Source organism: Cystoisospora suis (genome assembly GCF_002600585.1).
Source record: "Cystoisospora suis strain Wien I chromosome Unknown contig_3375, whole genome shotgun sequence".
Classification (NCBI taxonomy): Eukaryota; Apicomplexa; class Conoidasida; order Eucoccidiorida; family Sarcocystidae; genus Cystoisospora; species Cystoisospora suis.
Window position 1 is genome coordinate 1 of NW_027156170.1, and position 14769 is coordinate 14769.

The 14769-nt window shown below is 47.0% G+C and overlaps 1 protein-coding gene across 1 annotated transcript; it reads left to right on the plus strand.

Annotated features, from left to right (window-relative positions):
* Positions 1–618: 618 nt before the first annotated feature.
* Positions 619–12207, plus strand: CSUI_006632 (uncharacterized protein). The gene is made up of 7 exons (XM_068066786.1): positions 619–820; positions 1498–2865; positions 3419–4251; positions 5328–6804; positions 7406–9108; positions 10356–10544; positions 11017–12207. The coding sequence occupies exons 2-7, from the start codon at positions 2604–2606 to the stop codon at positions 12181–12183; spliced, it is 5631 nt and encodes a 1876-aa protein (XP_067921237.1). The 5' UTR covers positions 619–820; positions 1498–2603; the 3' UTR covers positions 12184–12207.
* Positions 12208–14769: the final 2562 nt, after the last annotated feature.

Consider the following 14769-nt stretch of genomic DNA (forward strand, 5'->3'; position numbering starts at 1 on the left):
GTTGTGCAGCGGGCACTACACAGCTTTCACGGGAATCTACGAGAGGTTTCACCAGCCGGCTTCTTCTTCTGCCTCTGTCCCTCATCCCCAGGTCGGTGACCTCAGCGCCCGAAGTCTTCTCCGCGTAGCTCGTACTCCCGAGATCGTTGTGCTTAGTCAGCTATACGAAGTCCGCTCGGTCCCAAACAAGGGTTGCCGTCAAGCACAACTTACAGATCACTCTTCGAAGTCTCAACTAGGAATTGCGTTCTCTCTTCCGGACAAACGCAGACGGCAGCTGGTTCATGTCAGTGTGCTGCGTTTGTCGCTCAGTCGATAGTGCGGAGCCCCAGCGCGTTCGTTGAACATTGCGGAAACGGAAACCGTCCTACAAAAGCTGTTGGACTCGTGAGCAACAAACAGTGCCTATATAGTAGGATGAAGAACAAACGTCTAAACGTACCGTTAATTGCGTTTCCGCTGCGTACTATCTTGACTTAACAGAGCCGGGGGGTCCCATACAAGGCTTAGGCGACATGACCCCAGAGTGGAAGCACCACCACCGTCACGGCCAGGGTGGTCACTACGGCCGTAGGGCTTCTCCGGGTATGTGAGTATCGCATGTTTTCCTCTTTGACCCGCCGAAAACGAGGAAACTCGCAGGCAGGCTCCTGTGCGTAGAAAAGTCAGACGGTGGCATTTCATCATTAGGGAAGGTTCTCCTAAAGACTGGCGACAAGCGTTCTTCCTGCGGTTGTCTTCTCTTCGTCAGCAGAGAGATGGTGCCGGGAACTTCGTGGTCCGCCGACCGAGCCTGGCGATGACGACTACTGCTGCTGGGGTGAGCCTTTTTCGGATTTCTCTAGTTCTTTGTAAAGAGCGAGCAGAGCTCGTTCTGTGATGCGTAGCTTTCCTTATGTCAAGCGTAGCTCTTTCTTTGGTTTTTGTAGCTCACTACTCTTGTCGTCTTGAAAAAAACATCTTCTCTTGTCGTAGTGCGCGTTCTACGCTGTACGACTACGTAATACGTAGATGCGTTAAAACAGCGTTAAAAATCTCTCAAGAAAAAGTATATCTGGCTTTTTGTCTACACAGCTCGCCGGAAAGTTTCCCTCTGTTTCATCAGTTCTGCTGACCTACTCTACGGATTCGCCATTTTGCTTATCTTTTCGCTCGCATTTTGTCTCGGGACCGGGTTTTTTCTCTGTGGAAGAGAGAGGAGTCCGGGGAATAGTCGGCGGCGCCGGTGACGTGACGGGCGAAGGGAAGGAGAGGGCGAACGGATGCTCTTTCTTTCTTTCCGTCACCGTACTTTTAAATTTTTGAGGCTGCCTGTTTTTTGGAGAAGGGACGAGTCCGCTGGCTTCTGTTGAACTCTCCAGGTCATCAACACAATTTTTTTTTTCCTCGGCGTGCAAGCCGTCCAAGGTATAGAAAACCTTCCTTGCCTTTCGTCTGTCCAGACATCACGTCTCCATAGAGTACTTTCTCTCGCCCGTCCTGCGGTTTTTTCCACAGCCTCTTTGCTTCCCGGGCTGGGACTTCAACGGGCAACAGTTTGCCCGGGAAGTACCAAGCTATCCGGCTGGCGTGTACATGGTACAACTCGACCGAGTAGTGAAAGAAGGCATACTTCGGCCTCGAGCCAGGGGGGTTTCGCTCGTTGGACATCTTCATCTCTTCTTGGAAAGCCTACTTCTCGGAGCTTCTCCTCGTAGTTTGATCGCTCCCAGAGCCAGCCCTCTGTTTTCCTTCTCTTCTTCTCTGTAGCAAAATCTTTTGGTGAAGTTTTCCGATCTGTCTTCGTCGCGTCTTTTTGTTTTTTGTATCCGAAAAAGCAACCGTATGCCGCCGCACCGACTACTCAGTGAGAAGGTCCGTTGTTGCTTTATCGCTTTCATCGTCAGGGGAATCATTTGTCCAGTGGTAAAGCTTTTTGGTAATAGCTGCTTGTCTGCTGTGACGGGACAGTTTCCTTACTCCCTTGTTAGACTACTCATCTTCTCTCCTGCTGTCCACTTGCCAGAGGCGTGGCAGCACGGTTTGTTGATGCGAGGTTGTAGAACGCATCTCAAGAAGTGTACATGCACTCAAAGAAAGAAATACGTACATACAGGGGCATCTGTGTGTTCAAGTTGTCTTTCCGTAAAATTTCGTGGAACTTCCCTTAGATCTAGACCCGGCGGTTCCACACCAAATCAACATGGCGTGGACACCGTCGTTACCATTCTTGTCTTGTAGCAAAACAGTCGGTTTGTCTCCCCCTGTCGTCATACTTTCCTCTTCGACCATCCAGAGGCGAACAGAAGGAGGGGAAATATCTTTTCGTCAAAATTCAAACGCTCTTCTCTTTCATAAAATAACCAGGACCTCTCTTCTCCGCGGTCTCTCTCATTCCTTCTTCTCCTCCACCCTCTTGTCTTCTTAAGTATCTCTTCTTACCTCGCGTTCACCATTGTTGGACCAATTCCCTGCAACATATTATAGTCCCCCTGTAACTACTACTCCCACCTCTCTTCTTTCTGTTCATCATCCGTTCTATACATCTCTTTAGCTATCTGCCTGTCTTCCGAGGGCTTGGTTTCCCCCCGAACCCTCCCGGTGTGCGTACACCTCTCGGCGGCATGGGGAACAACCAGCCGGCGACTTTTTCTAGGTGGCAAGGGCTGATATTGAAGGCCCGAGGCTTCGTTTCAGCAGGCAGGTTTTATCTACTCTTTTGTTCTCCTTTCCTTGTCGCTTTGGGCATCTTGTTTTCCTATTACTTTGAAGAAGGGAAGACACTTCTATCTCTTGCTATTCCCCCCCTTCCTCCTCATGCCTTCCTACCCCTACATCTTCTCTCACCTCCACCCGTGACTGTCCCTTTTATCTTGTCCGAGACAGGTGAGAGATGAGCAGCGCCACACGATGGGAAGGGTCTCGTCTCTTGATTTCTTTTTCAGCCTACGAAGTGCTGTCAAGCAGCTTACTTCATACATCTGAACTGCAATCTCTGTGTGTGTCTCATACTCCAGATTTCTGCTCTCATGTACAGGGTACGCGTTCTGGAAGCTGAGAGACGAATTGAACATGTTTATATATCTTCATAAGGGGATGGTATGCTCTCTGTACGTGTTTACATTCATATATCAATATATATATATATGTATACATATCTCGTTGCACCTACATCTGCTTCTTGCTCCTCGCCCACACAACAGTTGCTGAACTCCTGCCAAACGGCAGGAACTGCGCCGTTCTTGCTCTGATCCATTTCTTTCTTTCCCTCTTCCTGCCTTCCTTCCCTCCTTCCCGCGATGTCCCATCAGAAAGATAGCTACCAGACTCTCCCTCTCTTCCACCCCCTCTTCTTCGAGATTTGCTCGTTGTTCTAGCTCCTCTCAGCAGCTCTTTCATGCTGCCTTTCTCTTTCTCTTGCGTGCGTGCATGCATGTAGGACTTCCGCGAAAGCTTTCTTCCCGCAACTCTGGCAACTACAATCAGACCTCAGGAGGAGATTCGAATAAAAATAGGAATGGAAAATCATCAGCATCACAGGGAGGATCTAAACCCCAACACCAGCAAGACGGCAGAAATACTTCAGACCCTTATCCAGGCTTGTCTCCTCCAAGTAGCAACTATGAAGGAGGGACAGGGGGAGGGGGAGGCCAAGCTTCTTCTCCCCCCCGTCCTAATGCTCCTTTTTTTTCGGATTCTCCACAGCTCTCTAGTGATCTTTCTACAAAGCAACCCTCTAGATCATTAGGCGGAAGTGGAGAAGTCACGGCAGAAGGAAACGAAGGAGGGAGGACGGGAGAGAGAGAGACCTCGACTGGAAGTAACAGCAACAGTAATAGTGGTAATGACAGTCATAGTAAGAGGCGTGCGTCTGCGGGTACATCTTCTATGCCTCAGCCTGTGAGGTGGTTGGGAGGAGAGAATCCTTTAAGACCGGCTATGTGTAGTCGACTCAATGCACAAAAGAGAGTGGCAAAACAGTTCATTTTACTAGCTCTTCTCTTTATAGATTTCCATTATGATGAAAAGAGTCCCTTGTCTTCTCCACCTGCTACACCCCGAAGTGCTGGAGGGATGATCTCTTCGCCTAGGGGGGAAGACAGATGGACAATAAATGAGCGAGTTCGATTTACAGATGCAAATAGGACTTTGAATCGTCTTATAGCCGAAGCACATTCTTCTGCTCAAAATCAAGACTACAACAATGTCCTGCCGAGATTCCTATGGCAGAATGAATCACCTTGTCGAATGGCGGCTCTCACAGGAAAACACGTACGTAAACTTCTCTTCTTAGCATACATATCTATATGCATTACACCGCAGGACTTGTACATGTATGTGTGGTGTTGGAAGTATATATGTATAGAAAGACCGGTGAGAGAGATACATCATTCTACACGAAGTGGATAGACGTTAACGTATATTGAGATTTGTTTCCATTACTAAGTTTGCCGCTAGGTGTATACTTGGTATACAGGCTCCGCGCTGACGGCCTCTGTTGTTCTTTACATCCCCCTCTTACCTTCCCTCTGTTCCAACATCGCTGGTCTTTGATATAGCGGACAGCCGATTGCGTGCGCGCATGCACGTCACTTAGGCAAAAAGCCCTTCTTAACAGGAGTCTATACACATAAACAGCGGAGACGTACACACACACAGTCGAAGGCAGGTGTGGCTCTGTTGTTTTCTCCTAAGAGACGTCGGCAGTAGATGGCGGTCTTCAAGAAAGAAGAGAGGAAGCCCGTTCTAAAGCGCTATGGCTGACCCACAAGAAATAACGAATAGAGCAAGTTTCGAAGACTAAAAAAAAGGAGAAATCGCCTACATCGAGTTTTCCTTCGTGTCGTGTCTCAGAATACATGCACCTCTTTTCTATACAATAGGAATGACGCAGTTTTCTCGCATGACTGTAATGGTATCCTAGTCGTTACTTCTTCCTTGGATAGGTCACCGTAGACTCGCCCCACACACGCAGCAAAGATCCTGCCTCTCTGCCTGATTCATGTCTAAGACAGAGAGGGAGGGCAGTGAAGTGGATCGACCATCTTTCTCGATCTTTCGTCCTTCAAGGAGATACTCGTGTGTTTATGTATGTATAGGCCTTATCTGCGATATGAAAGGCCTTGGGAATAGGTGTTAGGTTCTCTGTCCGTCGGTTTTCACGCTTTCTTGCATCGAGAAGAAAGTACTCTTTTCAATTCATAAGCGCGCTTTCGCAAGAGATATCTCACCCCTGGCTTCCCCACCCCCCTCCATAGAAGAAGAAAGGAGATTCTTGAATAAAGAAAGATATCACCCAAGATGTCATTTTCTCGCATGTTTTCCTGTTTTCCCCGGTGTTCCTACAGCTCCCGCTGATTGCTATACGCCTCTTTGATCTTCTACGAGAAGCACGTTCTTCACCTTCATCGTCTTCCCCTCCTAGTGGAACCCCTCTGCCTTCTGTAGGAGAGAACAGAGATGGTCCCCGGCCTTATCCTTCCCCTCTTCCTCTTTCTCCCCCTGCTCCTTCTCCTCCTTTAGTCTTAGCAGACCCACCAAAAAGGAAGATAGATCGTCTCAGTTCTCAGCCGTTTCCTCCTTTCTCTCCTGATGATGATGATAATGGCAGTCATCAACCCCGTCAAAATGCTGGAGAGAAGAAAGAACATGATGTCCCTCCTGGTGAAGGAGGCGAGTCCTCAATACACCGAGACAGAAAGTTGAAAGACAATCCCCCCCCCCGAGGACATAGGGACGACGATCGTAATCCTCCTAGGCAGAATGCTAACAACAGTTTTCAATCGAAAGAAGCAGGAGATAATAACTCTTCACTTCCTTCTCCTCCTCAAGGAAAGAGAAACCTGGGGAGTCTCCTTCCTTCTTTGGATAGTAAAGCACAGCAAGAGGGGAAACCTCGAATTGCCATAGGAAAGAAGAAAGATCCAAACCTTGTTCCTCCTCCTCAGGGTCAAAATAATAAACCAGGCGTAGTGACAGCAGCAGGCACCTCAGGGGCAAAGCCAGGGCCATCACTATCAAATTCAAACCAAGGCGGTAAAAAGCCAACTTCTTCAGAAGAAGTCGAAGGAGGAGGACTAGGAGCGTCATTCAGACCGGTTGGTGGAATTACATCACAGTCATCCTCATCTTCTAAAGATGGAGGACTGCAGAAGGACCATGCTGATGGGTTTGGACGAGAGGCGGGAACAAGTGTAGGGACAGTGAATACAGGAACAGGAGAGAGGAAGTCGGATAGTGCTAGGAGTGGTAGCAGCTATCTTGCTAGCAACAAGAACGGCACACAAGGAAAGACGGGAAGTGGAGAGAATGGAGAGGGTACGGTGGGGCCATCTGCTAAGAGGAGAGAACTTGAAGGAAAGAGAATGGAAGGAGACGGAGAAGATGGTCGACAAGAAGGACAGGGGAGGAAGGAAAGTAAGAGAGACAATGATGGAAGGAGAGAGAATGGATTGAAAGAAGGGGGAGCGATACTAGATAGGAGACATGATGGTCAGATCTCGACTTCATCAAATACAGGGGGTGATAACAAGGGAGAAGAAAGGAAGAAGAATGAAGAGATACCACCCTCTTCTTCTTCACCCCCACCAAGAGGAGGTGAAAAACTTCTAGTTGAAGATGGAGAAGTCGCTTTTCACTATTTTGTCTTGCAGCTTATGAAAGAAGACTCCGTTAATCAGCCTCCTCTCTGGGATACAGCACAAATACAACGGATTGCAAAGAATTCAAGAATCTCAACCAGGCCCAATGCATCCTTATATGAGCTCATTAATCACGCTGCAAGTGTATGGTCGTCTTATATCATCATCGAAGAACTTCAAAGAGGTAAGGAGAAAGAGATAAAGGGAGAGAAGGAGAAAGAGGAAGAAAGATGACGGAGAAGAGAAGGAATAAAGAGAGAAAAAGGGGTCAAGGAGGCACATCCTTATACATACGTATCGGCCGGCTCGAAGCTAAGCGAGAAGGAAAAGAAAGAGAAGATAGAGAAAGAGGAGAACATTATGAACTTCACGGGTGTAGGGAGTGAGAGTAGAGCAAAGGTGATCTTATAGCTGGTGGAGATACATCTAAGTGTGATATATATATATATAGTGACTTGGAATACGGTATATGTATATATATACCGGATACCCTCATGCATACACATAACAGCTTGCTTTCCTGAAAGACAAAATCTCTTCTCGGTTTTTTCTTATCGTGATCTTTTATGAAACCGGGTGGCGGATAGCATACATGGCCGTTCAACGAGTATCATGTATATATATGCATCAGATATCTCCGAAATATCTTGACAGAGAGAGAAAGGAAAAGTATATTGAGTGTCCGCTATCTATCTATCTATCCATCTATCTATCTATCTGTGATGAATTTTTTTCTTTCCGTGTCTGTTTGCGTGTGTGTCTTTGTTCGCTTTCTCTTCTTTCAGGTTTTGTAGTTGAGCGAATGGTAGAAGACTGGATAGGACCTATAGTTGGAAAGATGACAGGTCGTTATCATGATGCTTTAGCTACAGTCGCAGAGTCGTTTCGTGAGCCTATTATGGACGAGCCATTATGTGGCCGTATGTATCTCCTCTTAGATGGATTTCGTACATCACCTATAGCATCAATCTTTTATGAGAATACTATAACGGCACAGCAACTAAATCAATTTCGTAATCAACTCCTGTCTCATATAGAAGCTGAAATGGAGAAGGCAGTCCAACAACTTGCTGATGAATTACGTCTAGGCCTTAAATCGCGTCAGATAGGTAGTCCTCACCGAGGTATGACAACTGGTCTTTCTTCCGTTTCTTACCCCTCTTCTTCCTCGAGTCGTTCTACAGAAAGTAATTCAACAACAGGAGGTAGTGAAGGTGATGTATATGATTCAACTAGTGCTGAGAATCACTACAACAATCCGTCACCACGCCGTCATAGTTCCCCTACTTTGACCCAGTCTTCTTCTTCTTCTGACCACAATAGAAACGATAGTCGGAAGAGGCATAATGAGAAGAAGGAAAATCCAATTACGACGACGACAACGACAACAACAACAAACATTCGCTATCTTGAAGGAGAAAGAACGTCTTCAGATTTTCATCCTGTCACGCGTCGACAGTTACCTATAGCCCGTTTAGCAGGGTATATTGTGCGTCTAGGTTCAGGCACATTTCATGCTGGAGTGGTTGGAGAAGGCAATACATTTGCCGGAAACCAACGTCTAATAGATACTATGACAGATGATAGTCTTCTAGCTGAGATTCAACTCTTTGATGAAGCAAGTCTAGCTTTACAAGGAGATGATGTTCCACCTCTTCCAACATTGGCGCCCATACAACGGACTTCGTCCAACTCTTCCTCGGGATCGTCTTCGTCTTCTCATGATAAAGGTAGTCATAGCAGTCAAAATAATGATGAGAAAGCAACAGGAGGAAGAGGGTATGTTTCTAGCGGAACTCATCAGAATGATTCCAACGATAGCCAACATTCAAAGAATGAGAACTCATCTTCGTCAACGTCTTCATCTTCTTCTATGACGACACCAGGAAGGGGAAAAACGGCTCCCCCTATCCCATCTTTCTCATCGTCTCGGAATGAAGCTTCTTCTTCCTCAGGGTATCCAGATAAAGGAGAAGGTTCTCTCTACTCATATGATCCACTTTCGCATCCTTATTTCAAAGGGGACTGGGTTTCCGGTTCAAATCCAGATGCCACTGTTCCTGTGATCACAGCTATGCAAGCTCTTAAGCGTCATATCAACAGTGCAGGAGGTTCACGTTCTATCTGGTTCTTCAAGAGATCTCTTGTTGTGTATAGTTCTTTAGAAGGTGTTGATTTACCGGATCCCTTAGGAGGTCATCTAGGACTTCCTCCTAGCACAGACTATGATATTCATTTCTTTGTCTATGTCCCCATGTCAGATTATTCCTCCAGTGTAGGGGAGAAGTTACGTAAAGCCTTTTTAAGAATGATCTTTACAAATACAGGAGGCCCCCGAACATGGGCACTCAATGGAGAAGAACCTCTTGTTGAAGACTCAAGAATCTCGGAACTAGGAACAGCCAAATTAACAGATGAAGGACAAGCTCTCAAACTCAAAACATTCGGCATTGAGTTAGATGACAACCAAAGAACCAACGTACAAAAGGTTAGTCAACATTCATACAACGCGCCGACCCCTAGGCTACAATGCCAACTATTTTTCTTCTTACTAGTATGTCTTCTATTAGTAGTATGTCTCTTATTAGTAGTAGTATGTCTACTGTTCGTTATGGAGACTTTCTCTGGAGAGAAAGAAATGCAGGGATCGGTTCATATAGAAAAGTGACAGCGACCTCAGGCCGTAGTGTCGTTAGTGAGTTAATGAGACTTTTGGCTGTAGGCAAGGCAGATATACATAGACATCGAACTAGAAAAGAGAGGAGAGAAAAGAATGCTAATTTCAGCTCAGATGCTCAATAGAGGTAACAAGGAAGGATATTGTTTGAAGGCTAGTGTGGCGTGAACCTACAAGAGAGTTCTTTGCAGCAATATAAGAAGCGTGACTGCTAGTTGTCATATCGAGGAGACGTGATCAGAGTTAGCGTGTCACGCCATGATGGAGTAGTAGTTGTTGTTGTTGTGCGAGCTAGTACGTGTAGTGTTATGAGAGAAGCAAATGACGATGGCTAGTCCTGTCCCGTCATTACTGAACTGAATCCAGGTTTCTCCAGTAGACCGTCATGGTAGAGACAGGATAGATAATATTCTTCAGGGAGGGAAAAGCAGATGCTTCTTCTGTTCCTGATATTTTTGTCAAGATAGAGTTGTTTGGACAAAGAGAAAACACGTAGTGGTAGTGATGGGTAGGTGAGTGATCGTCGTACACACTTAGGTGTAGATGTGCTCAATGGAGAGAGGAGAGAGATATACGGGTGTTTTTTGGGGGGACTTTCAAGGATAGATGATGTCTCTTTTCTTATCAGTCATCCTACTTTCAGTCATGGCATCTCTTTGCTGAACATGTGATAGGTGTTCATCAGTCTACTGCTTTTCTTAGAGAAAAGACTCCAGGTTTCCAGCTGGGTTAGTTTTCTTACTATCGATTGTGTAGTATACGTTGTATCCCAAGCAGACGGATAGTTCTGAAATATCTGTTTTTATGCTCTACATCGATTAGCGTTGGAGACCTACTAGCTGTGTATTAGGAAAGGTAAGGACTGTATATACGTCTGTGTCCTTGCTTACGTGTACCTACACAGAAGATCACCCTTAACGAATAAAGGAAGATGTTCTACGTATTAACTTTTTCGACTCATCATAGATTTTGCTACTATTACTACTTCTCGCTGCGTTTTTGCTGAGGATCGGGGAATGTGTACGTGCATGCATGCCTGTGTGTTGATGCGCATACAGTTGATCCAGAGAGATCTCGTTCTGATTCACTACAAGATCAAGGGACTAGCTACCATGAGAGGCCAGCTAACTCCTGGAGAAGAATGGCGTGTGATGAGAGCGGAGAGAATGTTTGCTCGTATCTTGAAGCAGTGTAGAAACATTCTTGACATACCTTATGCAGCTGTCATCAAAAGACAGTCTGTATCGGTAAGTATAGTATAGACCGAGGAACCGGAGATGCTGAAGGGTAGGAGGGAGAAGGAGTGGCAGCGATGATGCCTCAGATACTTACGGGAATGATCGGACTGACGACTTAAGTGTTAAGACAGAAACAGCAGTATGTATGGAGTCACTGAGTGTTAGAACGACCTCGAGTGTAGAGTTATTTGGTCACACAAACTACCAACCGGTCGATCGCTCGTTGAGGAGGTCCTCGACCCTATGCGTAGGTTCTTTCGTGAAAGATTCAACATAACCGTTGTATGATAGCTCCCAGCATGTTTTCTAACATCCCAGATTCTCCTTTTTTTGCTTTTCTTTCCTTTCGTATCCTATCTTTTTCTCTTTCCATCTCTGTCTTCCACGTTTTCCTCTACTTCTCCCCCATGTATGTCACTGCATTTCTTTTTCGCTTTTCTTTCGTTCTGTTGTCTGCTTGCATGTATTCCTCTTTTTCCAGGAACAGCGTCAAATCAAAAAGACCTCCGAGGTGGAAGGAGGACTACCCGTATGGGTTCTAGCCTTGGCTGTCCTATGTACAGCTGTCCCTTTGATAACCTTCATGTTTTGCCTACAATTTCATAAGCGCTTACCCGTGCCTTGGTGGATTAGCTGTATCTGTTCATCAAGTCCACCGTGGGAGACAAATGCAGATGATGAACACCCGGGGGATGAGGATGCTGATTTAACTAGTGTCGGTCACAGTGATTGTATGGGAGCAGGAGGGGGTGGTTCCCAGCGAGTTTTAGGGGATCTAGGTTTATCGTCTGATGAAGCTATGGCTTCAGGTAGTATCTTAAGACAAGGTAATGGCCACGGTGGAAGTCTATTGGATGCAGGTCGCGGAACTAGTGGAAGTGATGGAGGTAAAGCTGGGACTGAGGTGACATCACAGGGAAGTACAACGCATGCAGGAGGGGGCGGAAGTATCTTAGATGGAGAAAACCGAGGAGGAGGAGGGTCCAGCAACTCACCTATAGTAGGCATGATGACGATGAGTACAACAGCACCGAGTCATAGTAGTCGTTCTACTATTACAGGAGGCGGAGGAGGAGTTGCGGGGGGATGGCACGATGCATCAACACGATGGCTAAACAATAGTAGTGTTTGTTCTGATCATTTGGGTGGTAATGCGATCTCCGTAGGTCAGTCTGTTGCAACAAGATCAGGAAGTGGAGGAGATTTTTTGGCTGCCAATGGTCTCATACATCACCCTAATAGTCTAGCAGGCGTCATAGGAACGAGTAGCAGTAGTAGCATAGGGGGAGGAAGTAATGGTGAAGGGACAAGTAGTCCACAAAGACAGGGAAGTCATTCCATGGATAATATGCCAGGAGGTCCATCATCTATGTCAATGCCATTGAGAAAGAAAACATTCAGGAGTCGCAATGATGATGACGATGATCTTGATAATCCTCTTGAGTGTTTCACAGCTCATCTAACCCAAAGCCGAAAAACCATTGAACCTAGCATTATACCTGCAGTCACACCATTAGATAAAATGCTTTCCAGAGAGTCATCAATTCTCCCGACAAAAAGACTAGGAGGAGGTGGAAGTTCATCACCCTCAGGGAGGGCGCCGCCAGTCGGAGGCAATGGGAATGGTGGGGCAGGCTTTGCTCCGTAGACACGATGATACGACATGGTGGTAATAGTAGTAGTAGTAGAGGTACGTGTGTTTCTCTATCTTATGAAGTCATCTTCTTTTCCTTGTTACGTGTTGTGAGAAATAAGAAAGACACTCCGAGACCGCTTCTCAGCTTTTGACTCCTTGTCCCCTCGCTCAATCGAGTGAGGGCGTAATGGCTTTTTCCAATGGAAAAATAAGAGGGAAGTGGGCGAAGGGCTGAGAGAGAGTGAACGAGGAGACGAGTAACAATGAGAGCGGAAGAAGATAGAGTGTTTTCAAAAACAGAACTGCTTGAAGCAGGAATCTGCTTGATTTATTGTGAAAAGAAGGAGAAAACATCACATACGGAAAGCTCAGGCTTCAAGAGATATCTCAGTGGAGGGATGATAAGAAGAATCATACGCTCACGAGTTTGTTTGTACTCCGTATGGATAGAGAGATTCACCCATTTGTGTTGCCATCAGTTCCAGGCACTACCGCTAGCACGACGACATAGATAGCTCGGTTCGAGTCTTCTTGTTTGGCTCTCGCTCGCTTTTCCTCTTGCTTATAAGCCGTGGAAAGGTCTGTGTCGTAGGAGGGAAAACGGTGACGGGAAGGACCATTGAGGGAGCATTGATTGATAGATTGTCTCACAGCAGGTTGTATTTCTGCGTGGCGCATGTAGTAACAAGGATAGTACGTAGTTACCTTTAGTAACAAAAGGTACTACCACCGACTACAGCTGTTGGCATAACGAATGGTACAACTGGCAACGATATTGGTGAGAAGTTCTGTTCCCGCCGGGCGGAAAAGAAAGAAGCAGTCGAAGTCCCGTTGTCGATGTAGATCGAAAGGACTCTGTGAGCTTTTCTCTTAGTCTTCACCATCGCTCTTTATGACTTTGCTCGACAGGCCGGACATCAGAGCAGTATGCCGCGCTTGAGGTTGGTTCCGCGTGGAACACGCAGTAGGATCTCTAAAAAGATGGAACCGCTCTTCCTCTTCTCAGTGTCTATCTGACCGCAGGTTGACGCAAAGGACAACCTGACTGATGAAAGGGGGTTAAAAGTCCCCTTGCTTATTACCACTTCCCTGCAATGGCGCCGAGCTGAGGATGCTGTCCTTCGGAGTTTCCTGTTTCGGTCCAACCCTGCCTATCCACACAGATAGATCCAACGCCGGTAAATCCTGACAAAGACGGGCGGGAGAAGAAAGACACTAGGATGTCCGTGTGACTGGAATCCTCATCTTTAGCATTGGCGCAACAGAAGACAGGTGAACGAGATCACGCCGACACAGACCCCCGCGTTCTGTACATATACAGACACATGTCCTCCGACAGCGAGGAGCGTTACTTGAAAGAATTCGGCAGAGCGGTTTGCGTTTCTCATGCTAGCCTGCACAGGGCAGCGGCTGGAGCGAGGAAATACGCGTCGAAGACCCACTTCATTTGTTTAGCGCAGCGCGGACGAACGGCCGCTGATATGGTTCCTGCAACCACTTTCATGTATCGCATCTCGTCAAAGTCCTCTTGGGTGTCTGCAAAGATCGCGGGGATAGCCGCTGTTGGACTGGCATTTGGCATCCATCAAACTCATGCTGACTAAAGCCAGAGGTCGTCGTGGCCCACCGCCTTCTCTCCGGGCGCTCTCTACAGAGGCTGTATGGTTCACTGTACTTTGCATTGTACTTCCAGATACCACCTTATCGGGACTGAGCCTCTAGAGGAGGAAGAGTTCCTGGCGATAATAGCCGGGGAGTAGTTAATGCTCAAGGTCTTCGAAACACGTGATGGGCCGCTCCAGAATCACCGAGAGCAGCTTGAAACCATATCTTGAGAGTACTTACTCTCCTCTGTCCGAGTGAAGAGTAAGACCTCACTGCCTTGAGGAGTGTGAGGGAGAAACAAACAAAAGAGACAAACGAAACGCGAAAGCAGAAAATGTCGTGGTGATCAACAGAAGGAAGAAGGTTGAGAGACCCGCATTAGCCCAGCGGTTGAGGACAAGGGGAGAGGTGATAGTTCACAGTCGAGCGACTCACTCCATACAGCTTTCATTAAGCCAAGTGGCTGCCCGACCAAATTTTGTAATGTATCTGCTTCCACGGATGCAACTGATTCAAACACGTAGCAGGGTAGTCTGATTGGTCGGGGTCACAGGACGGATTATGGAGGCCGCTAGCTGTCGCCCGGCTTTTGTGTGATATTGCGGTGGTAACGGCCAGACTGACAGCTTCTTCGTCAGGGGAATCTGGATCCCCCTGTCACTTCGTAAAATTCTCCGATCTGCAGGCAATCTCGGGTCTCGACTGGCAGATAATGGTCATGACACGTTTCGGACAGGTTCTTGCCCAGTGCGTTGCGTCCCTTCCTCGGGCTCCGACAACGGGGCGACCTGGCACCCTCAGCCTACAGTCTTCTAAGACTAAGGTTGCGAGGAGCTCTTCTTGGACCCGACCGTTCCCCTTCCTTGGAAAAGAAGTCACTGGGCACTAATTGTAAAGTGTCCAGTCACAGGAAGCTGACATCCAGGGTGGTACCTGCCAGACAAAGCTGAAAATTCTAGTCTCTCTGTGACACCCCGTAATGGGGGTCTCTTC